At 40.9% G+C, this 23434-nt stretch overlaps 1 protein-coding gene across 3 annotated transcripts in view; it reads right to left on the reverse strand.

Moving 5' to 3' along the window:
* dachd (dachshund d) overlaps positions 1-23434 on the reverse strand; it is a 214958-nt gene that overhangs the window by 53423 nt on the left and 138101 nt on the right. For all 3 annotated transcript variants that reach the window (XM_060929535.1, XM_060929534.1, XM_060929533.1), the window contains 3 exons: positions 2978-3150; positions 2493-2628; positions 1264-1398 (listed from right to left, as the gene is read on the reverse strand). In XM_060929535.1, coding sequence (XP_060785518.1) covers positions 1264-1398; positions 2493-2628; positions 2978-3150 — 444 coding nt within the window. The remainder of the gene's footprint in view (positions 1-1263; positions 1399-2492; positions 2629-2977; positions 3151-23434) is intronic.

Genomic DNA, 23434 nt, shown 5'->3' on the forward strand with positions numbered 1-23434 from the left:
TTATTATAGCATTTTTCACAAATTTCTACTGTCATTTCACCCATTTGTTTACATTCTAAGCGGAAATGATTTTGTCTGACGTTTTGGATAAAGTTTTTATCCAAAGAAGGACCAGCCCCCCACTGTAACCCTAGCTATGTAATAGGCGAGAGGCCGAGGGCTACAGAAATGGAGATCGGCGCCGCCTAATGCGCCATACGGTGCGGGAAGGACTTTAGACTTTTATTTCTCAAGTTTGCCAAAAATAAAAATAAAAATGCTCTGGGGGTGGCACGGTGGTGTAGTGGTTAGTGCTGTCGCCTCACAGCAAGAAGGTCCGGGTTCGAGCCCCGTGGCCGACGAGGGCCCTTCTGTGCGGAGTTTGCATGTTCTCCCCGTGTCCGCGTGGGTTTCCTCCGGGTGCTCCGGTTTCCCCCACAGTCCAAAGACATGCAGGTTAGGTTAACTGGTGACTCTAAATTGACCGTAGGTGTGAATGTGAGTGTGAATGGTTGTCTGTGTCTATGTGTCAGCCCTGCGATGACCTGGCGACTTGTCCAGGGTGTACCCCGCCTTTCACCCGTAGTTAGCTGGGATAGGCTCCAGCTTGCCTGCGACCCTGTAGAACAGGATAAAGCGGCTACAGATAATGAGATGAGATGAGAAAATGCTCTGTTTCTCAAAATCCAGTGAATGTGGATAGAATAGAAGAGTTTTTCCACTTAGTCTTGTTGTACATGGCTTATAGCCAAACTGGTGCTACGTGCCTCATCGGCTATCAGCTCATGTACGACTCGATTTCGTGGAATAACTGTTAAATGGCTGCTATAACACAAGTGATAGCAGGGAGTAATTTGTTTCAAAAATGTTTCACAAAAGTACAGTAAATGTATAAACACATAAAATATGATGCTATTCTTTAATAACTTATATTTATAGTCTTTGGCAAAATGCTGTGATATAACGGAGATGAACACATTTTCTGAGTGGGTTATTGGTAAAAATCAAATAAACCTTTGTTCTTCAACTGTTGATTATTTTCCAATACCAGCATGCACTGTCATGTTTTATTCCATGTTTGGCAAAATGTATAAGTAATATAACGCTAAAATCACAACTTAGTTCCCACTGCTAATGCAATATAAAGAAGAGAGACACGGCTTAGAACTGACTTGACATTCAAGGTGCATTTCAATCAACAGAATAGTGTATATAATGCGACTCATAGATTGATACCGAGGGACATGATATATTTCCTAGTTTTTTATGAAGCATAATGCTGACCTTTCTCAGAGTGCATTCTCTTGGCCTCGTGGCCAATGTCGTGAGTGGCCAGGTCACCTTCCTTGGGTCCAGGCAGGATGCTAGGAGAAAGGCCCAACAAAGCCTGGTTCATGGCAAGCCCATTCTGATGAACAGCTTCATAGAGAAACACAAAAGTCAGCTTACAATCATGTTTTCATATTTTCAACCAAAAATCAATTAAAAAAGACAATAAAAAACACATCTTGTGAAGAAGAATGACTTGCACTTGTGGTGCTTTATGCTGGAGAAGGTGAATATGTCCTTGGCTTTCATTTGTTTGATTTGAAGTAAACTTTGTGTCCAAATCAATGGGCCAGTCATTCAAAGCCCTATTTGTCAATGCTCTGTCTAGCGTGTGGATCCGTCAACACTGTTTTTAAATGCAGCGGTGATTGGTTTCTGAATGTGTGAAAATGAGGTGCTCTTAAAAAACCAAAATGAATAATTTGGAGTTGTGTTTTCAAAGGACAAGATGACACTCAACACCAAAGATGGAGTGGGAGTTCTACTATAAATTAGGGGCAAAAAACAAACAAACCTGATGCTTGTGTGACAGCACATGCAAATGACTTCTCAGCTTGATACATCTAAATAAAGATTATTTAAATATGGATGCTGTATCCTAAAAACTATCCTTATCTTTAATCTCTACTTGATGGAGATGCGATATGGTATTCCAATTAGGACATAAGGTGTAGCTTCAGTGTGGGTGTTAGTGAGACTAAAGGACAGGATTGGGTTATGGTATTTAATTTCCGGACAACATTTTATTTCTGAAATGGATTACATGAGAAAAGAGAAGGTCATAGTGGATATATCTGCTCGTATTGGTCCACCATTTTATTGATTACTGATGATGAGTGTAAACACATGGTTGAGCACTACAGACATACATCTGCATGACAGAAGAACCAATACAGTACAGCATTTCACAAGGAACAAGGAAGTATATGAGAGAGGAATATATATATATATATATATATATATATATATATATATATATATATATATAGGTCTCTCATTTGCAGAAAACTAGAGGAATGAGAAGAGGGACACACACATCTCTCATGACAATGGGCATTTTTAGCTCAAGTGCAGACTCTTAATATACGGCTGTGTGCAGAGAAAAAGAGTATAAGAGGCCAGCAGAGGAGAAGTGGGAGGGAGGAAGGGAGGGAGGGAGAGAGTGAGAGACGGAGCAGACGTACGCATTCTGTCGGAGGAGCTCTCGGTGTGTGCGGGTGAGCTGGAGACGCTGCTGCTGCGCTGGGACGAGGGCCGGCTTCCCGGCCTCCTGCCATCTTCCAGAGAGGGAGCAGGGGAGGGACTGTCAGGCACCCGCTCCTGCCACATACACACGTACACACAGTCACACGCACACACACAAATGCACACACGTTCACAGCTATTACACTACACCCAGCCGGCAGCCGACAGCTCTGAAAACAGCTTCTCATGCCGACGCTTGCTGCTACAGCGACTGTCAAGGCGCTACTCTAACGGCACGGAGCACAGGCTTTTAATTCTGCGATCCTCCATTTTTCCCTCTCCCCCATCCCTCTGTCTGTCCCCTCCCTTCTCCTCTATCCGAGGCTATTATGGGATCATGCGATCATGCAGCGGAGCCCCATCCTCCCCTACAACTGATGAGAAAATGTGCGCAAGGCAAAGAGCCAGCGGCACCGTGTGTTACCTTAATCACTGATGTCACCATTCTGGAAGGGGCACTCTGTCCCTGTGCTGCGGCGGCCATATTGGCGATGGTGCTGAGGTGGTTCATCTGACTCATTGCCATGGTGACTGACGCAGGAGGCAGGCTGACAGGGATCAGGGGGTGGGGCATCATCATGAATGGCAGTTCCAAACCTGAGAGAGGGCAGAAGACGGGGGCAATTAAACATGCATTTAAAGGACTCATTATTTCGGCATTAAAGCTGAGTAAATAGTGGTTAAATGAAGAGAGAACGAGCGCTCAGCATGGAACTGAGTTATCATCTTATTTGCCATTCTGCCATGTGGATGATGCTGACAAACCAAATGTTCATTGGGATAATAGCCACTTTGCAAAATTCAACACTCGATTCTTTCCCTGTAGTATGTTTTCAAACCATTATCTTCATTAGCAACTGGCATAAATATTTTACAGTCAGTGTGAATAAAACATATGGTTGCACTGATTGTACTACAACAGTAGTGATGGTAATGATAAAGATGCGAAAGTCTTCAATGGATCACAATTAAGGTCTGCACAGAAAGATGTGAAATTATGGAAATGAATGTTGCACTATTAATAGTAAATGCGTTTAAAGTGCTGTGTCTCTGCAATAGCAGGAAGACCTGAAAGTCATTACTGAAATAACTAGTTAAAACAGCGCTAATTAAAAATATATAGGCATTAAGAAGCCGGAGACCACACATGCAGACGCACACCCACACTATTACTTGAAGCCTTATATTAACTAAATGTTAGACATTCCTTGATTTCCAGTAAAAAGACAGGATGACATTTTCAGTTGTGTTCAGTTCCATATAACTGGAAGCCGGTGTGCAACATTCATGTATGGGATTAAATAGGTGGAAGCGAAACTGTTCCCCGTGTTTCAAAGGATGTGCACACAAATAAGGTCACAGCCTGGTGTGTGTCCCTGAACTGAGGACCTACTCGCTGTCTCTCCTGTCTTTGAACTGGCAGATCAAAAGTAACGTGGAAATTTTTTGGTCTTCAGCATTCAAAGGCTCCGCTCAAGTGCTTGAAAAGAAAACTTCATCGTCTCCTGTGGAATTGACTGTGCTCCTGCGCCTCATCCTCTCCCTCTCTCTGAGACATACACACAACTCCCTCCATTACTTGGCTCAAGGTAAAAGGGACAAAAACACAAGAGGACAATAAACTAAACAAGTCTACTTTGCTTTTGTAGAAAATATCAGTGTCCAAAGGGTGAGAGCGTGGATCTACATCAGGAAGCTTTCAGCTGGAGCGATTGAGAAGGAATAACAAAAAAAAAAAACCCCACTCCTCTTCTGTGCTATTGCTTTCCTTGGAAAAGCAGCATTGATTTCCATAAGAAAGCTGGCCAGTGGATTCACTAGCAAAACAAATTCCCTAACATTAGAAAGAAAAAGGGGATTAAAGACGGAGAAGCCAAGCAGGACCATGTAAAGGCGCTTCTCCTCAAGTGCTGAGTGTGAATCAATTACCATTCCCAAGATCGGACTCAATTAAAACGCAGGGCAGTGAGATCGCAGGATACTTACGCTGCCACGTCCAAACAAACTGAACGAGCCAGTCATGCAAATTTCCACCTTTCAGAGCTCGTTGAGAGCCAGATGGAGCAGTGTGATTCTCAGAGGATGATGTATTTCAGCAAATCGACATATATAAAATGTGTGTGTGTGTATAACTATGCCTTTGTTATTTAAATGGACCTTCATTTCTCTGCAATGAATTACAACCACATTACACTGAACATCGTCTTTGAGAGACTGTAGCTTGGTTGTACAGTAGCAGAACGTTCTCCAGCACTTAATCTCTCTCCTTCTACCTCCTTTCATGTTCTGAAGTGATGTTTCAGCCATTATGTCCCATTCGAAGCACAGGAAGGACTCCTAACAAACTCAGAACAGTCTCAGTTCAGCCTTCAAGCTGGCAAACAAAGCAAAAACAAAAAGAAAAAAGAAAAGAAAAACAAATCACTTTTACAAGTTAATGGGGTGGTTATGTACATTGATGGATGTTAAATAATCCTTTTGCCACTTTAAATAGATGTGGACTGTTGTTTTAACAGTCTGACAACAGGATTAATCGTTTACCTTCCAGCTAATTAAAGCTTTTTTGTTAAAAATTAAACAATCACATGAGTGAGGAAAGTGAGAAAACTACTGTAAGCATTGTAGTCAATGTGGAAAGTCTGGTATAGGAATTCACAGAGCTGTTCGATTCAGATTTGGAAGGATTTCTTGGACGTGCATGTTATACATCATTATGGATGCATCATACAACCCCGATTCCAAAAAAGTTGGGACAAAGTACAAATTGTAAATAAAAACGGAATGCGATGATGTGGAAGTTTCAAAATTCCATATATATATATATATATATATATATATATACACACACACACAGGGCTCTACAGTGCGCACATTTCACTTGCATTTGCGAGCGAATTTTTCGGCATGCGAACGACGAAAAAAAAAAACACGCGCATTCGTGCGAGGGCTTCTTGCGGCCGACAATTTAGGAACGCACTGAGCACAGACGCGACGAGTTCTCATCTCATCTCATCTCATTATCTCTAGCCGCTTTATCCTTCTACAGGGTCGCAGGCAAGCTGGAGCCTATCCCAGCTAACTACGGGCGAAAGGCGGGGTACACCCTGGACAAGTCGCCAGGTCATCACAGGGCTGACACATAGACACAGACAACCATTCACACTCACATTCACACCTACGGTCAATTTAGAGTCACCAGTTAACCTAACCTGCATGTCTTTGGACTGTGGGGGAAACTGGAGCACCCGGAGGAAACCCATGCAGACACGGGGAGAACATGCAAACTCCACACAGAAAGGCCCTCGCCGGCCACGGGGCTCGAACCCAGACCTTCTTGCTGTGAGGCGACAGCGCTAACGACTACACCACCGTGCCGCCCCCGCGACGAGTTTAACATTCTAAAATGTATCAGACGTTAAACTGCAAAGTATGTAAATCCAGAGCTGTATAGCCTACCTAATATAGTGTAACGAGTAACGGCCTGTATTGTTGTAAGTGTGTGTGTTCAGTGTTGTGTGTGTGTGCGTGCGTGTGTGTTCTGCCTGCGTCTTGCTCCCTGTCTGTAGTTGCGTGCATTGCCTCTGTCTTGCACTGCGGTGGTTCCCACGGTAGCCGGGGGGGGGGGAGTGAAAAAGTTAAATTTTTTTTGCCGTTCTGCCATGCTAGTGCGTTTTACCGGGACATGAGATTTCAGCATTTTTATTCTTCTCGGTCTGTAGCTTGAATAAGTTTAGACTACTGAATAACACTTTCAGTTAAAGTTGAGTCTGGTGCTTTTGTGCTGACGCTACAATAGCCTACTATCACAATAAATATCCCCCGTAACATTTCCCGTTTTCTACTCATCTTTCTGTGATTGCCCCTCTTTCCCACGGTTGTATGTTGTGGGTGTGGCATTAGGTGGGAAAAGTGCTTTATAGGGATTCATCAGATCATTCAACTGAGAGATAACCGAGAGCTGGTTCGGACCGAGCTGAGAAATATATTCGCTATGCAGAGAATAACGGCGTTTTTTTAAAAGTAATGATGGTGGAAACAAGAATAAAAGAACGGACGAGGAAGAAAGTGTAGTGAAGAAAGCTAGAACGACGGGAGAAGGTGCGGGAAAATTATATAATGAGATGGAAAGCACACACCCCAGTGCAAACATTTAGATGGGAACATACAACACAGCAGAAAAACAAATAATATACAGTATATACAAATGGTGCATGTCACAACACAGCAGAAAAACAAAGAATATATATACAACTGGGCGTGTTGAGTTGCAGATGTTAATTGCACATTAGTTATAGAAACTCAGTTCAGCTACAAAACTCAGGATATTACACTGTATTTGGTATTGCATTGTATTGGGTATGGATGTAAAAGTGTAGAAATATAAATATAAAATATACAAAAGCTATAAAAACTAAAAAGTTGCTCTGTGAGGTTGCACTGTAATAAGTATTGCACTGTATCAGGTAAGTGTGAGAATATTGTCCTTTTAGGTCCTTGTTGGTGCATTGTTGCACCTGCCAGAAGTGGCATCAGTCAGTGCGTGTAATTAGCCTTTTTCACATTACGTCACTTGCAGAAGAACCTCACGTCCGTTTTCAGCCTTTTGAATGGAAGAAGAGGCGGCATGCTAATCTGCTGGCTAACAAGTACCGTAGCGACCATAGAAAGTCAGTAAACTTCCTTTCCAAAACAAGGCAGATAGGTGACTGGAATGGTTGCTAACAATACGTAATGATAAACAACAATGCACAATATTATTATCAATCTTATCTGTGAATGACACAGTTTTGTTAACATATGTTGCCGCTGTATACCTCTTCTTCCATTCAAAAGGCTGAAAATGGATATGAGTTCCCCTGCAAGTGACGTAATGTGAAAAAGGCTAATTGTTCAAGGTGGTTATGGCCTGTGAGAAAAAAATGTTTTTGAGTCTGTTGGTCCTTGCTTTGATGCACCTGTAACGCCTGCCTGAAGGCAGCAAGTCAAAGAACTCAGAGCCAGGGTGGGAGCTGTCCTTGATGATGTTGTTAACTCTGCTGAGCTCTGCTCTCTGTTTAGCTACTGTTTGTTCATTCATTCAGTTGTTCATTATTCATTTGTTTGTTCATTCATTCATTCGTTCATTCATTCATTCTCAATTGAATTTTGCATTTTATGTGTTGGTGTGTCTAAGGTTTGCGCTGCAATAAACCTTTAAAATGAAAACCTACTTGTGCTTGTGCCCCCATTTTTTTCCCTGTGCTCCTAAAATTTTTAACTTAGGAGCACGTGTGCTCCTGAAAAAAAAAGTTACTGTAGAGCCCTGTGTGTGTGTGTATATATATATATATATATATATATATATATATATATATATATATATAAGTGCTGTCAAGCGATTAAAATATTTAATCGCGATTAATGTCGCGACTGTCATAGTTAACTCGCGATTAATCGCAATTTAATCGCACATTTTTGTCACATGAAAAACCATTGTAATTCTCTCATCAGCATAAAAACGTGAATGGGTTTGCTTTGTATTGCAAAGCATAACACGTCTTGACACGTCCACTGCAAAGTAAAACCTAAGCCGAACACCGGTGCTAGTAAAAGAACCATGAGTGAAGTGATCTAACTGCTTGAGTTAGTCTACAACTCAGAGAGACAGGTTACACAGTGACGGTAGGCTTGACATGCTTGATTATAATATAAAGTACACTATTATATTAACTTTAAGTTGTTCGTTGATAAATATTGCATTGAATCTGATCTTTACTGTTTCAGCTCACTTAACACATTTTGTACTTTTACACTTTCTGCCTGTTGATGCGTCGCACTGTCCAATCAGAGGCGGCCAAATTTGCATATTACAGGAAGGATTTCTGGGATAGCATTGAGTTTACAGTTCAGAGGGATCTGGCTTCTTTAGACGCTGTGTTCTTAAAACTGAATAAATATTTAAAAAGAGCCAAATGAGCCAGTCTTTTGAACGACTCTTTTCAAAGAACGGATCACAAAGATGCGGATCCCATTAAAGAGCCATAAATCCCATCTCTACTAGCGCGCCTTGCCCGCGCTGGTTCTTTGGGGGAGGAGGGCAGAGGACTCTGGCTGTGCGGGGAATTACAGTCTAGCTGCTATCGTTTGTCTCTGTTGCAAGTTCCTGGCAGTTTCAAAAGCTTATGAAAAACCTACATCATGTCACAGAGCGTTAATCTCGCGATAAAAAAATTATCGCCATTAAAATTGAGTCAAGTTTTTGTCACGCGACATTTTTGACAGCACTAATATATATATATATATTCAGAATAGAACGTAGATGACATATCAAATGTTTAAACTGAGAAAATGTATCATTTAAAGAGAAAAATTAAGTGATTTTAAATTTCATGAAAACACCACATCTCAAAAAAGTTGGGACAAGGCCATGTTTACCACTGTGAGACATCCCCTTTTCTCTTTACAACAGTCTGTAAACGTCTGGGGACTGAGGAGACAAGTTGCTCAAGTTTAGGGAGAGGAATGTTAACCCATTCTTGTCTAATGTAGGATTCTAGTTGCTCGACTGTCTTAGGTCTTTTTTGTCGTATCTTCCGTTTTATGATGCTCCAAATGTTTTCTATGGGTGAAAGATCTGGACTGCAGGCTGGCCAGTTCAGTACCCGAACCCTTCTTCTACGCAGCCATGATGCTGTAATTGATGCAGTATGTGGTTTGGCATTGTCATGTTGGAAAATGCAAGGTCTTCCCTGAAAGAGACGTCATCTGGATGGGAGCATATGTTGCTCTAGAACCTGGATATACCTTTCAGCATTGATGGTGTCTTTCCAGATGTGTAAGCTGCCCATGCCACACGCACTAATGCAACCCCATACCATCAGAGATGCAGGCTTCTGAACTGAGCGCTGATAACAACTTGGGTCGTCCTTCTCCTCTTTAGTCCGAATGACATGGCGTCCCTGATTTCCATAAAGAACTTCAAATTTTGATTCGTCTGACCACAGAACAGTTTTCCACTTTGCCACAGTCCATTTTAAATGAGCCTTGGCCCAGAGAAGACGTCTGCGCTTCTGGATCATGTTTAGATACGGCTTCTTCTTTGAACTATAGAGTTTTAGCTGGCAATGGCAGATGGCACGGTGAATTGTGTTCACAGATAATGTTCTCTGGAAATATTCCTGAGCCCATTTTGTGATTTCCAATACAGAAGCATGCCTGTATGTGATGCAGTGCCATCTAAGGGCCCGAAGATCACGGGCACCCAGTATGGTTTTCCAGCCTTGACCCTTACGCACAGAGATTCTTCCAGATTCTCTGAAACTTTTGATGATGATATGCACTGTAGATGATGATATGTTCAAACTCTTTGCAATTTTACACTGTCGAACTCCTTTCTGATATTGCTCCACTATTTGTCGGCGCAGAATTAGGGGGATTGGTGATCCTCTTCCCATCTTTACTTCTGAGAGCCACTGCCACTCCAAGATGCTCTTTTTATACCCAGTCATGTTAATGACCTATTGCCAGTTGACCTAATGAGTTGCAATTTGGTCCTCCAGCTGTTCCTTTTTTGTACTTTTAACTTTTCCAGCCTCTTATTGCTCCTGTCCCAACTTTTTTGAGATGTGTTGCTGTCATGAAATTTCAAATGAGCCAATATTTGGTACGAAATTTCAAAATGTCTCACTTTTGACATTTGATATGTTGTCTATGTTCTATTGTGAATACAATATCAATTTTTGAGATTTGTAAATTATTGCATTCCGTTTTTATTTACAATTTGTACTTTGTCCCAACTTTTTTGGAATCGGGGTTGTACGACATAACAACTTGAAAGAAAGTCATGTAACTATTCATAGTCAAATCTAAAACAAGTATAAGAAGAGGAGAAAAGAGAGAAAAGGATGATATAGTGCAGTGTTTCTCAACCACTGGGCCACGGCCCACTAAACACCCTCTAGTGGATCGCGATTTTTTTTCCCAAGTTGAAGCTAATTTTTAGTCATACAGTAGTAGGGTACAATTGCTGGGTTGTATCTGACGTCACATCCACCTCATTAAGCTATGGTCATGCTACAGCTCGCGATGCTTTACGATGGTTAGCGATGAAAATGAGGCATTTTGGTGGCGATGCTTGGCGATATACTGTACACGTGAACTAAAAGTTGTGGTCACACAGCAGGTAAACACTTGACTGTCACGCCTTAACACACTTAAGTCTAGCGCAGCTCGTGTGGCGGCACTCGCTTACAGAGCATGTTGTGCACGTGCTTGGGACCCGGTCGTTATGGGAAACACCTGATATTGATTTGAGCGCAATCAGCATGCGCAGATACGGACTATGTTTTCACAGAGGCTTTGCGAAGTATCATCATTATCACTGTCACATTTGTTTCTAGCCATGTTTATAACGCTGTTTAAATACTCTGCTTTATGATTCTGCTTTCTGCTTTGCTTTCATTTTTGTAAATATCACACCTGCTAATAAACACTCTTTCTGCACTTAGATCCATCTACCTTGTCGTGTCCTGATCCCCAGATCTTTAACCCAGCCACATATAAAAAGTTGTATGCCTCCATGCTCTTCCAGGTTTTCATCTGTTTGTCCGTGTAGAACGATGTCTGCAGCACCAGGTAATTTGAGATGTCGGTGAACTCAACGGCTGGATCATTTTCCAACTCATAGGAAAAATCCTTCTTTGTTAGTGTGTAAGGATCTAATCCCATTGAGTGGTTTCTATAACCACTTCTTTTGAGTGTACATCTTGGTTTTAATAACTTGCTTGTTTGCTGAACACAAACACTGCAAGAAGTTCTTGTGTTAATGGACCAGACTCTACTTTTGGATCATTAATCCCTTTGGACTGAGAATGCCCTGCATGCATGGTTTTACATTGGTTTCTGACACATCCATACAGTTTTAAATACAAAACCTACAATTAAAAACAGTTTGTTTTTATTGCATTTATTTCATTCCTGGGCTCCCATCTGTAACAGGGATCTGTAATGGAATGTTGCGTTCCGTTAATACACTTTACAGAAGGTTATTAGATGAGCCAAAATAATTGGGGATCTTTTTTTTAATGGGCCCCGACTCGTTACAAGTATGAATAGGTGGGCCTTAAAGTAGAAAAGGTGGAGAACCCCTGATATAGTGTAAGCTGTAAACAAACAGGTTTTATTTATTCTCAAATTAACTTTTTTAATTTTTTTTAAATCTCCGTCCATCAACAACAGATCATACAAATATCCTCGCTCTGTGAACTATTCGGATAAGATTATCTAGCAAGTTAAAAGACAGGACAGAGAATACAAATCAGTACATGGATGAATCTTAGGACAAATACACACACTAAAACCACCAAGTGTTTTTGTTTTCTTCTACACTCTATGGCTTTCTAGCTAGCAGCTTTATTATTATTATTATTAGTAGTAGTAGTAGTGACGTCTTTGTGCCTTTCTCAAACTCCTCAGCAAGCCAAGCCACAGCTAGTACAGTAGACAGTCATGAACTCCATTTCCCAGAATTCTCACTCAGCCCATGCACTACAAGCCATGCCACCTGAACAGTCACATGACCCCTATCGCCTTCTACACCTGATTACTAATCACACACACACACCTGTCTCTGACTCACAAACTTTCCTGAAATAACCAAGAGGGTATTCAAGGATTCGGAATGTGTACACCCCACGGGGGAGTGAGAGACTCATTTAGCTTTAGCCTTCCACTGATTTCTGTTCATTTTTGGCTTTTTTGACATCAAATATTTTCACTTATGAATTGCTCTGTTCTATTATATGACAATTGATATTTTCTAGAGAAACACGACACTGCATGACCAGGTCCATAACCTCGTAACTGAATTTATGGGCCGTTTCATAATCACAACGGTTGTGTTTCTGAATAACACAAACTAACTCCTGCAACTGGGTCCAGTATATACATACTGGAGTTTCTTATTCCTTATTTTACAGGGACACACCAGCCCTACCTACAGCAGTAACATCTCTTCTAAGTTCTTATAAATATGTCTGTAAGAGTCATATGCAGCTCAGTTTTTTTTTTTTAAAGATATTTTTTGGGCTTTTTTCACCTTTATCAGATAAGACAGTGGAGAGATAGGAAATGAGCAGGAGAGAGAGACGGGGAGGGATCGGGAAATTACCTCGGGTCGGAATCGAACCCAGGTCCCCGGATTTATGGCGTGGCGCCTTATCCACCTGAGCCATGACGCCCCCACAGCTCAGTTTTGACCTTGTGGTCATTTCACTTAATTCTACTTTAATTATTATACTTAGATTTTACTGCTTATATTCAGAATTGCAGTTTTAGCACTAATTAGGTTTTGCTTTGGGACATATATTTTCACTCACAATATGATGACTATTACTCTTGTGGACTGTAAGAAAGTGGATCGGTTTTAGAAATACACTATATGCTGTCTTCTCACCACAAACAACATGCCCAGTATATGATATGTAGCTCTGAAATTCTGCGAAGTTCATTTCCATCTAAAAAGGTTATTTTGGGCAGCAGAGAAACACAAAAATCTGGGGTTTGATTTTTGGACTACTGTGGACCCAAAAAGTATACTCTGATCGTGAAACAGCCTTTATGGCTGCATAATAAATGTTTATGCTATATGGACACAAATGTTTTACTGGGAAATATACCACTTGTATTTTTCATCTGGGACATGGAGAACCAAAGCCCTGACATAAATCTCTTTATTGTTTTCGTGGTCCAAATCCTGTGCTCTGATTGGCTGGCGAGCGGGTCTGTATCCTACGGTACGGACCCCAGTTACGGACCCCGGTTATGGACCTCTGGCGACTCGCTCGTTCACAACAACAACAAACATAGTAGCATTTTTGTCAACATCTAGCTTTTTTTTATAAGATATATTTATAAGATTATCAAAAATCTTGTAAATTTTTGCCAGCATTTCTCAGGAGAATAGCATTAATTTTACAGCATGGACAGAGATACCGACAGTGTTCACAGCGAAAGCGAGTTTTACTACCCTGAGGAAGAAGAAATAAAAGAAAACATTTCAGGAGAAAGCTAAAAACTGTAACTTGCTAACACCGAGCAAAAACATGGCTGAATCCTGAATGACTCCTATTTGTATAAATAGGGGACTACATAGGCGGCAAAATGTAGTTTTTCCCCTGCCATGGAAGTGCACTTGTATACCGAGGAGGAAGCAATTTGCATTACAGCCGTGAATGAGGATTCAAAATGGCGGCTCGGCTCGGTTTTCCCTTTCGGGCGCTCTCGTTTTCTGTTAGAATTTGGTAAAGAAAAAAATAAATATATTATTTACCAGCTTAAGGTCGGTCCGTATGGTGAAATACCGTGACCTCGGCCTTGTATACTGACCTCGGTCACGGTATTTCACGATACGGACCTCCCAGCTGGTAAATAACATATATATCAATCACCTGTGAGGAAATCAATAAATTGTTTTGATAAATTTTGGTACTTTTTGTTTGTGAATGTGTCTATATAATAAAATGAAAATCATATGCTGGCTGAAAGATATTATGTTTATCATATCATGTTGAAAACCTTGCATTTTTTCATACAAAATACATCACAGATCTGAGTGACATATTTAAATAATATTGGCTGGCGTTTAGTGGTAGATCAGATATAGTCTATTCAGCTAGCATGATATTGAATAAGTTGAAGATGAGTAGCTGAATGGAATATATCTGATATACCAGGAAAAAAGCCAACCAATATTATTATTATTATTATTATTATTATTATTATTATTATTATAATAATAATACATACACATTCGATGAAACAATTATACATTTTACAAAAAGTTAAGAACGGGGGCGGGGGGGGGGGGGGGGGGGTGTAACAACTTACCACTACTGAATGCTGATTCTGACTGAATGCAATGCAATGTTGTGTCAATCCAATGTACATGTACAAAGTCATAGTTCTAACAATAAAAACAGTACAAGTTCATAAAGCTTGAACAACAACCCAACTTATATGCAAGCTATATACAGGTTGCCAGTTCAAGTTCAAAGTTACTTTTGGTCGTAGTTAATTGTTACATTGCAGTTGTTCAAAACAAGAGCTTTGCTGAGTGAAGTCCACGAGTGAAGTCCTCTTGTAAAAGTCTCTGTCACTTTTCCTCACCTCCAAGTAGAACTTTGACAATATTTCTGCTATTGCTCTCTTTTCCAGTTTTTCGATGTCCATTGGTATGTTTTTCTCTTGTAAATATGCGTGAAGAATATCCAGTAAAATTTTTGTAGCCTTTTGGGTGTTCAGCGTGTTTTTGTCTTTCAAAATTCTCTCTAAATCTTCCACTTTTAACAAAGCAAACCTCGCGGCCATGCATGTTTACAAACTGTCATAGTCACTCACTAGTGCAGAAGTTTTACATCTCCGATGTGTCTCTTTTTAAATTTTTCGATGTCTGTTGGTCTGTTTTTCTCTTTCTCTTGAAGAATATCTAATTAAGTTTTAGTAGTCTTTCGGGTGTTCAGTGCGTCTTTAGTTTCAGTTTTCAGTTTATTTATTTAGTGCTTAAACTTAGCAATAGATTAGCCTCATCTTCTCTCTTTCCTGGCCAACAAAGAAATGACTGTGCGCATGCGCAGCAGCAAAGTTTTGTCATTGGATCTTCACATGAGCTCCGACATGTGACATCATGTTGTCTTGACAACGTGCAATATTGTAACAATATTGCACGCTCATTCTCCATTGGGGAGAGTGGCGTAATACATGGAGGAGAAGCAATATGACAACAATATTGCATGCCATCAGTAAACCCACTGTATAAAACTCACTGTATACAAGTCCATTGTGCTTCCATCTCTACTCTATGGCAGTGAGACATGGCCCACTCTTGCTTACCAGATCCGCAGCCTAGAAGCCTTCCACCAGCGCTCCCAATGTGCCCAGACTACTACCACTGAAACAATGGTTAGCAACAACAGACTAAGGTGGCTTGGGCATGCGTGTCAAATGGAGGACACCAGCATACCAAAACAGATGATGTTCGGGGAACTTGCTGAAGGAAAGAGAGGCAGACCCAAAAAATGCTGGAAGGACTGTGTCATGCAAGATCTAAAGATATTCGGATTCGATCCAGCCTTCTGGTACCAACTTACTGCCGATCGAGATGCCTGGCGTGCTCAGACTAAGAAAGGCCGCGTCCTGTCTGAGGCACAACAAACCCTGCAACGAGAAAGGCGCTGTGACAGACGTCATGCGAGAGTTCCCCATCAGCAGAGATGACGGGGACCATAGGCAAGGCAAGGCAGTAAATCCACTAGAAGGGAATAGAATACATGTTTTTATTCCATGGAAGAACTGTCCTGTATCTATAATATTTCCCAATATTTCACTTCGATGACGTCACTCCCAGTGTTTTCCTGCTGACTAAACACACGTTGTCAAAATGGTGAACCGGTTCAAAATTAAATTTCTTTTGATCAACTTGCATTTTTTTTGGGATGTGTCCATATAATATAAAGAACATTACATGGTGGCGCGAAGATATGAAGTTTATCTTCTCGTATTGAAAATATATATATATATATATATATGTGTGTGTGGCACGGTGGTGTAGTGGTTAGCGCTGTGGCCTCACAGCAAGAAGGTCCTGGGTTTGAGCCCCGGGGCCGGCGAGGGCCTTTCTGTGTGGAGTTTGCATGTTGTCCGCGTGGGTTTCCTCTGGGTGCTCCAGTTTCCCCCACAGTCCAAAGACATGCAGGTTAGGTTAACTGGTGACTCTAAATTGACCGTGAGTGTGAATGGTTGTCTGTGTGTCAGCCCTGTGGTGACCTGGCGACTTGTCCAGGGTGTACCCCGCCTTTCGCCCGTAGTCAGCTGGGATAGGCTCCAGCTTGCCTGCGACCCTGTAGAAGGATAAAGCGGCTTGAGATAATGAGATGAGATATATATATATATATATTTATTTCACCACTCGAAGATAAATGTCATATCTTCGTGCAACCATGTAATATCCTCTATTTCTCCAACTATACTAAAAATTATATTATGAACCTGCGACATCTAGCCACACAGCCGTATTGTTTGGATAATAAGCTTTCAGGGAAATCTGAACTATTTATTTAAATGCACTGTACCAAAAGTAGTACCCCTTAAAGAGCTCAGTAAATCAGAACACTTCCCCAAATCAGCTGTACTCAGAAAAAAAAAAAAAAAGATGTCAAAGTCACATTCAAAGTCAGAAAGTGAGCCAAAAGAATTTTTGGGGTGCAGCTACCATAGACAGCAAGGCAGCTATCTGTCACTTTATGTTGCGCTCATCAAAATTGGGCCTTTATCTGCGCAGTAGACAAACATTCAGCAAGAGTTTCACCAGGAATTAGCACCAATCTGTCTTTACTTCTCTGCATTCAAATCCTATGGAGTGGCTCCGTCTAGTCTTTTTTACTGTCTATGGAAATAACTTGGATTCTCAGACACACTTAATGACTTCTCACTCTATCAGACTTGGAAGTCCTAAAGCTTTTTGAGTTTTGAGCATTTCTTAGCCTAATTTAGTCCATTTGAAGATCATCTGGATTTTCTTTTTTTAATTGTCATCTATCTTCATCATCATCGTCCGGCTGCCTTTTGGAAGCTGGAGAAAATCTGGAGAAGTCCATCAATCTCCACATCCACTAAAGTCAAGCTTTTTAACACCACCTGCGTGACAATATTTCTATATGGCTGTGAGTCCTGGGTTATATCGGGGGACATGGAAAACAAGCTAAACGCGTTCGCCACGTCATGCTATAGGGTTATGCTTAACATAAAGCGCCTAGACTATGTGAGCAACGCCTGGATTTACAAGTTGACCAACACTCAACCCCTAATTGCCACAGTAAGGCAGCGTCAACTCCGATTCCTGGGGCATGTACTCAGAATGCCTGTGGGGGAACCATGCCGGACATATGCCCTGTATGTACCAACGCACGGCAAAAGGCGCCCAGGACGCCAGCAGCTCAACTTCCTGGGCTATATCAGGTCTCTGTTGGGAGACTCTGAGGGCGACTTGCGGCCGGAAGACATTGCTGACCTGGCGACAGATCGTCGATCGTGGAGAAGACTGGTGGTCGACTGCAGCGCAGCCGGACATCTATCTTACTGCCTCATACATTATTATTATTATTATTATTATTATTATTATTATTGGGTAACAGTTTAACAATAGCCCCCAAACCTGAGCAGATTAATTAATTAATTAATTAATTAATTAATCAAACTGAAGCACCTAAGTTTTCTCCAGTAAAATTACGACTAAATGATATTTTAAAGTTATATGAAATTAAAGGTATTTTTCTGTGACGTAATTGCAAATATTTCTATTTATGACTGAATAATCTGACAAGCGACATGCATTGGGTCGTCAGTAATATTTTATAGAAGACATTAAAACATGTCATTACTGCTGTTAATTTGCACAAATTCTGAATATTGTCTCCTGAGAAAGAAACAATAAAGAGAGTCATGAAAAATGCAGAGTTTATAGATCTTACAGATTCTTTCAACTAGCCTTGATGGCATCTTTGAATATGATCACCATGATATCATGCCACTTTATGTGAAAGAAGCCTCTCAAGGAGAACTTGAAGAAGTTTCCAGTACTTCATGCAGTACTTCGCAAAAGCATTGGCAGACTTTTTAAAATATTTTGTACAGTGAAGATGGCTTGATATATATATCATCTCATTATCTCTAGCCGCTTTATCCTGTTCTACAGGGTCGCAGGCAAGCTGGAGCCTATTCCAGCTGACTACAGGCAAAAGGCGGGGTACACCCTGGACAAGTCACCAGGTCATCACAGGGCTGACACATAGACACAGACAACCATTCACACTCACATTCACACCTACGGTCAATTTAGAGTCACCAGTTAACCTAACCTGCATGTCTTTGGACTGTGGGGGAAACCGGAGCACCCGGAGGAAACCCACACAGACACGGGGAGAACATGCAAACTCCGCACAGAAAGGCCCTCACCGGCCACGGGGCTCGAACCCGGACCTTCTTGCTGTGAGGTGACAGCACTAACCACTACACCACCGTGCCGCCCCTTAAATATATACTAGTATATATTATATATATATATATATAATTATCTCTAGCCGCTTTATCCTGTTCTACAGGGTCGCAGGCAAGCTGCAGCCTATCCCAGCTGACTACGGGCGAAAGGCGGGGTACACCCTGGACAAGTCGCCAAGTCATCACAAGGCTGACACACAGACACAGACAACCATTCACATTCACACCTACGGTCAATTTAGAGTCACCAGTTAACCTAACCTGCATGTCTTTGGACTGTGGGGGAAACCGGAGCACCCGGAGGAAACCCACGTGGACACGGGGAGAACATGCAAACTCCGCACAGAAAGGCCCTCGTTGGCCACGGGGCTCGAACCCGGACCTTCTTGCTGTGAGGCGACAGCACTAACCACTACACCACCGTGCCACCCCTTAAATATATATATATATATATATATATATATATATATATATATATATATTGTCCACATTCACTGGATATGAGCAATTGCGTGCTCTGATTGGCTGCTCTACTACTAGGCTGTCAGCTCATATACCTTGAGTAGAGAAAATGGCAGCATGTTTTACTGAACCGACCAAGGACGAGATAAAAATTCTACTTGAAAACAAAATCCCAAAATCGTTGTCAAGCATTTGAAAGAAACAGAAATGGCTGAAAGAATATGGTTCGCCCCCAATATCTCCTGTTCCATACTCCAGCACAGTCGGTGGCGGTAATGCACCTTTAAATTGGTTTCCCAACCGCCAAAAAAACCTAAAGAAGAAGAAAACCCTAAAAAATAAAAAAAAAGGAATAAAAGTATTTGATGGTAAGAAAGTATTTTTTTTCAAGAATTATTATTATTATTATAGCATTTTCACAAATTGCTAGTCATTTCACCAGTTTGTTTACATTCTAAGCGGAAATGATTTTGTCAGACATTTTGTATAAAGTTTTTATTTCTTAAATTTGCCAAAAATAAAAATGCTCTGTTTCTCAAAATCCAGTGAATGTGGATAGAATAAAACAGTTATTCCACTCAATCTCGTTGTACATGGCTTATAGCCAACTCAGCACTACACACCTCATCGGCTATCAGCTCATGTACGACTTGAGTTCGTGGAATAACTGTTTATATATAAACAATAAAACATATATAATGTTTTAGTGTCTACTGCTTTGTGTATACACACACACACACACACACACACACACACACACAAAGCAGTAGACACTAAAACATTTAATTAAAAAAAATCAACTGATTTGCCTTTCCATTTAAAATTCTAGAAAAGTTTTCTACGTAAATTGTTCCAGATGTTTTGGAGAGCTTGCTACATTTCTACTGTCTTTGGTAAAATCCCAGACAGCCACAATGATTTTTTAATTTAATCAAATTAAAAACCCATCTCCATTTTTAAAATTTAAATGAATGGTTGCGATTTATTTTCTTTTCCACTGACACTAATAATTTCAGCAGGAATAAAATAGGTAAAATAGGCCTGGCAGATAAAACATTTCTAAAACATAGCATGCGTAAGACTTTTGCACAATAACTACTCTATACTGTTTACAACATGTACAGGTTCTATTATATTATTATAGCAGCCGTCAAACAGTACTAGCTGTGAGCACAATAGGAAGAATGGAGTCCCGCTGCCATTGTAGCCATGAGCTCTTTTTTTTCTGCAATATTCTGGTGAGGCTAGAAGATTTCCCTTGACAAAAATTAAACCAGTTCCTACTTGGCACTTTATTATCTCTTCAACTGAGTGATTTATTGTTTGTGGAATGAAGGCAAAGAAGGAAGAAAATTACATTTTCGGCTGAGCTTGGGTCCACCCTGCTTCTCCTCCTCCGTCCTGAAAGAGCTTACAACAAACAATAATGTCAGCTGTAATTGATCCGAGGTCGCCAGTTAGCCCTGCAGTAAAAGCCCACTATTTAAGCGACAATCCTCCCCTGCCCGCTCCTCAGATGCTGTCTAATGAAGCTGTCTGTCTCTGCTATTTACCTTCGCTTAAATGGAAGGGGAAAGATGTACTGTATGAGCCTGGGCCAGAGAAGATTTGCTTTCCTTCCATGAAATAGGACCTGTGGATGCTTGTGGAATGTATAATTGGTTGCTGCAGTCAGGGATGGGCCTTCCAGCACTAATTAAATGACTTGTTTCCAGCCTATCTGTCTTTGTTTGTGAGCGCACTGTGATGGAACGATATGTCACACATGCCTGTGTATGAGCAAACACTTTCTGTAGATCTGAATGAAGCAAATCTTCAGCCGTTTAAAGTGACATATTCAAATGCAATTTATTTTCATCATTCTCACAAACTAATAGACCATTTTTTGGATCTTTAGCTGAACGTAGAGCCGACATTTCTACTGCCCACTAATGCAGATAAGACTAAATTAATGATCTTCGTATAAAATGCAACATCTTTATTAGCCATTTTTGCTCTGTGGTGTGTGATACGGCTTAGTGCACATGGCATACTTTTTGAGGAATTTGGCCAAGGTGGAAATGGTGTTTTTTTTTTTTTTTTGAAAAGGAAACTCTTTTTTTACTCGTTGAACAGCCATTAAAATATCGTGTGTCGTGTAAATAAATTCTTACTGAGATCCTTTTTGGCTATTAAAACTAGCAGAACAAAGATGCACACGAGGTGCTATTGGAAATAAAAGCAGCGATCCCTTCAGAGACCAAGAGGAGCCTGGCATGTTGGCACAGCCATCGATTGTTTTCTTATTCACAGATGGCATAGCCAGACAGGGCTGCTAAACCTTGTAACTCATTAGGAGCTGCGGAGGAGAAGGTACTTCACTTTGATGTAGCCACCCACAGCCTCCCACTGTCAGCAAGAGACTCTTGAAAAAAAAAATCCAAAGGGGGGGGTTTGAAAAAATACCTGTAAAATATCCTTGCAAACACATGTTGCAATTTACAACCACCAACAGATGATACATGATAACCATATTTTCTGAAACCATGGGAAAATTTCAGATGTTGACAGAGATACAGAAACTGCTTCACCGTGCAAAATTTACTATTACTGATTTAACGTAAGGAGACTTAATAAGAAACAGAGGGTAATAGAAAGAAAACATCTATTACGCACTTGTGAGGATAGGGAGTGTAAAAAATAATGGCAACAAAACATCTCTGGTTTGATGAGGTAGCATAATTACACCGCCACCCCCAAGAACCATCAAAGTAAACATGTGGTAGGAATTACGGAGGAGACAGACAGCATTGTTGTGTGTTTTTTTTTCCTGCAGAAGGATAAAGACCCAGCAGCAGTTTTTGACATATGGTGGAGTGTTTTTATTCCAGTAACACTACCTGTTACACAGACTGGCCATTAACAGACAACATGATGCTAACCATACACACTCTACAGCTTTTATACCTGTTATCTGTATTTAGCCCGCTTACTCTTGTTTTCTAGAAACTTCTGGCTCAGAGCTGCATGTCTCAGGGCTACGGAGCTGGACAAGACTGTGGAGCTGTAACATGAGCTGCTTAACATAATTATCCACATCAAAGATATCCAGACACGAGCCTTCAGGATACATTAGTGCAAGCACACCCAATCTGGACTTGAATTGGTTTCAGTTTAAATTTGTCCCATATCATTCTCAATAAACCGCAGGCTGTGCGGCGGGGGGAGACATTACTAGCAGCTGTTTCCACTGAAAGCACAATATATTCAAGAACAATCAATAACCTCCCTCTCAGGGGATCGTGACACCCAAGCAGAGTGAAGAAGCCTCTCCATCTGATACTTAGCAAAGGATCCCTTTTAAAAAGATTGCTTTCAGTCAATGGCAGGCAGTTGTCATTTGACTCAGACTCTGAAATTAAATATACTGAACGGTGTTATCAATCACAAAGCGTTGGGATGTTTGGGGGTGGGGGATGAGGTGCAGGGTTGGGGGCGCTGCTTTTGAGGCAATGAGGCTGACCATTGCATCATCTGTTTTAATTATAAAATTCGCATCCCATCAGTATGCCTTTGGGTCAGCGTGAAATTCTGACCCAATCGCACACTGATGTGATGGGATGTGAAATTCCTTCTGATGGTATCTGATATATGTCATACAGCCTATTCTTCATCTTTTATTTAGACAGTTGTTTGTATGGAAACAGCACGACTTAAGAGATTTTGCATAAATTGCTCGACTATACATCACGTTGAATGATTTGATAGAAGTAATTTCGCCATATTGATTTTAAGATGTCCTTTGGAAATTTTCTCGACAGAAAGTAATCCCCAAAAAAGCAATGCTGTGCCTACAGTATACTGAGCATCTGAATTATGATGAATGGAATTAACTACATCTAATGGCAGTAGGAAAGGGTGCATAGTCTTGACTGGAATCAGTTTTCAGATTCTTTCTGTGTTTGGTTGTCTGCACAGTCAGTCAGTCAGTCAGTCAGGAACATGTCATTTCAATTAAAAAAATCTCCGTTTAAAAATAGTCACTGTCATAAAGAGAGAGGAACCAGACTCAAAACTGAACCCATCTTTTTTTTAGGTGACAGTAGGATTATAAACCATTATCGTATACAGACGTAGAAGAGTTGGACATGTGTGATGTGTTTTGCCATACGGAGACATTCACTCGTCTAACTGGGGTTAATGACGTTCTATGCATGACAGATGAGTTCGATGAACATTCCCTGCATGTTCATTTCTCACTCCATAATTCCAGGAATGTTAAAATCGCAATAATTGTTTCAATATGCACACTGCATTTTATCATACTGCATCCTTCCAGTCATCACAATCCTAGCGCAATGCTAATATCGCATAATATTCGCTATGTGTTCATGCCGGGTTTTTGCTTCCA

This window comes from Neoarius graeffei, chromosome 9 (genome assembly GCF_027579695.1).
Source record: "Neoarius graeffei isolate fNeoGra1 chromosome 9, fNeoGra1.pri, whole genome shotgun sequence".
Taxonomy (NCBI): domain Eukaryota; kingdom Metazoa; phylum Chordata; class Actinopteri; order Siluriformes; family Ariidae; genus Neoarius; species Neoarius graeffei.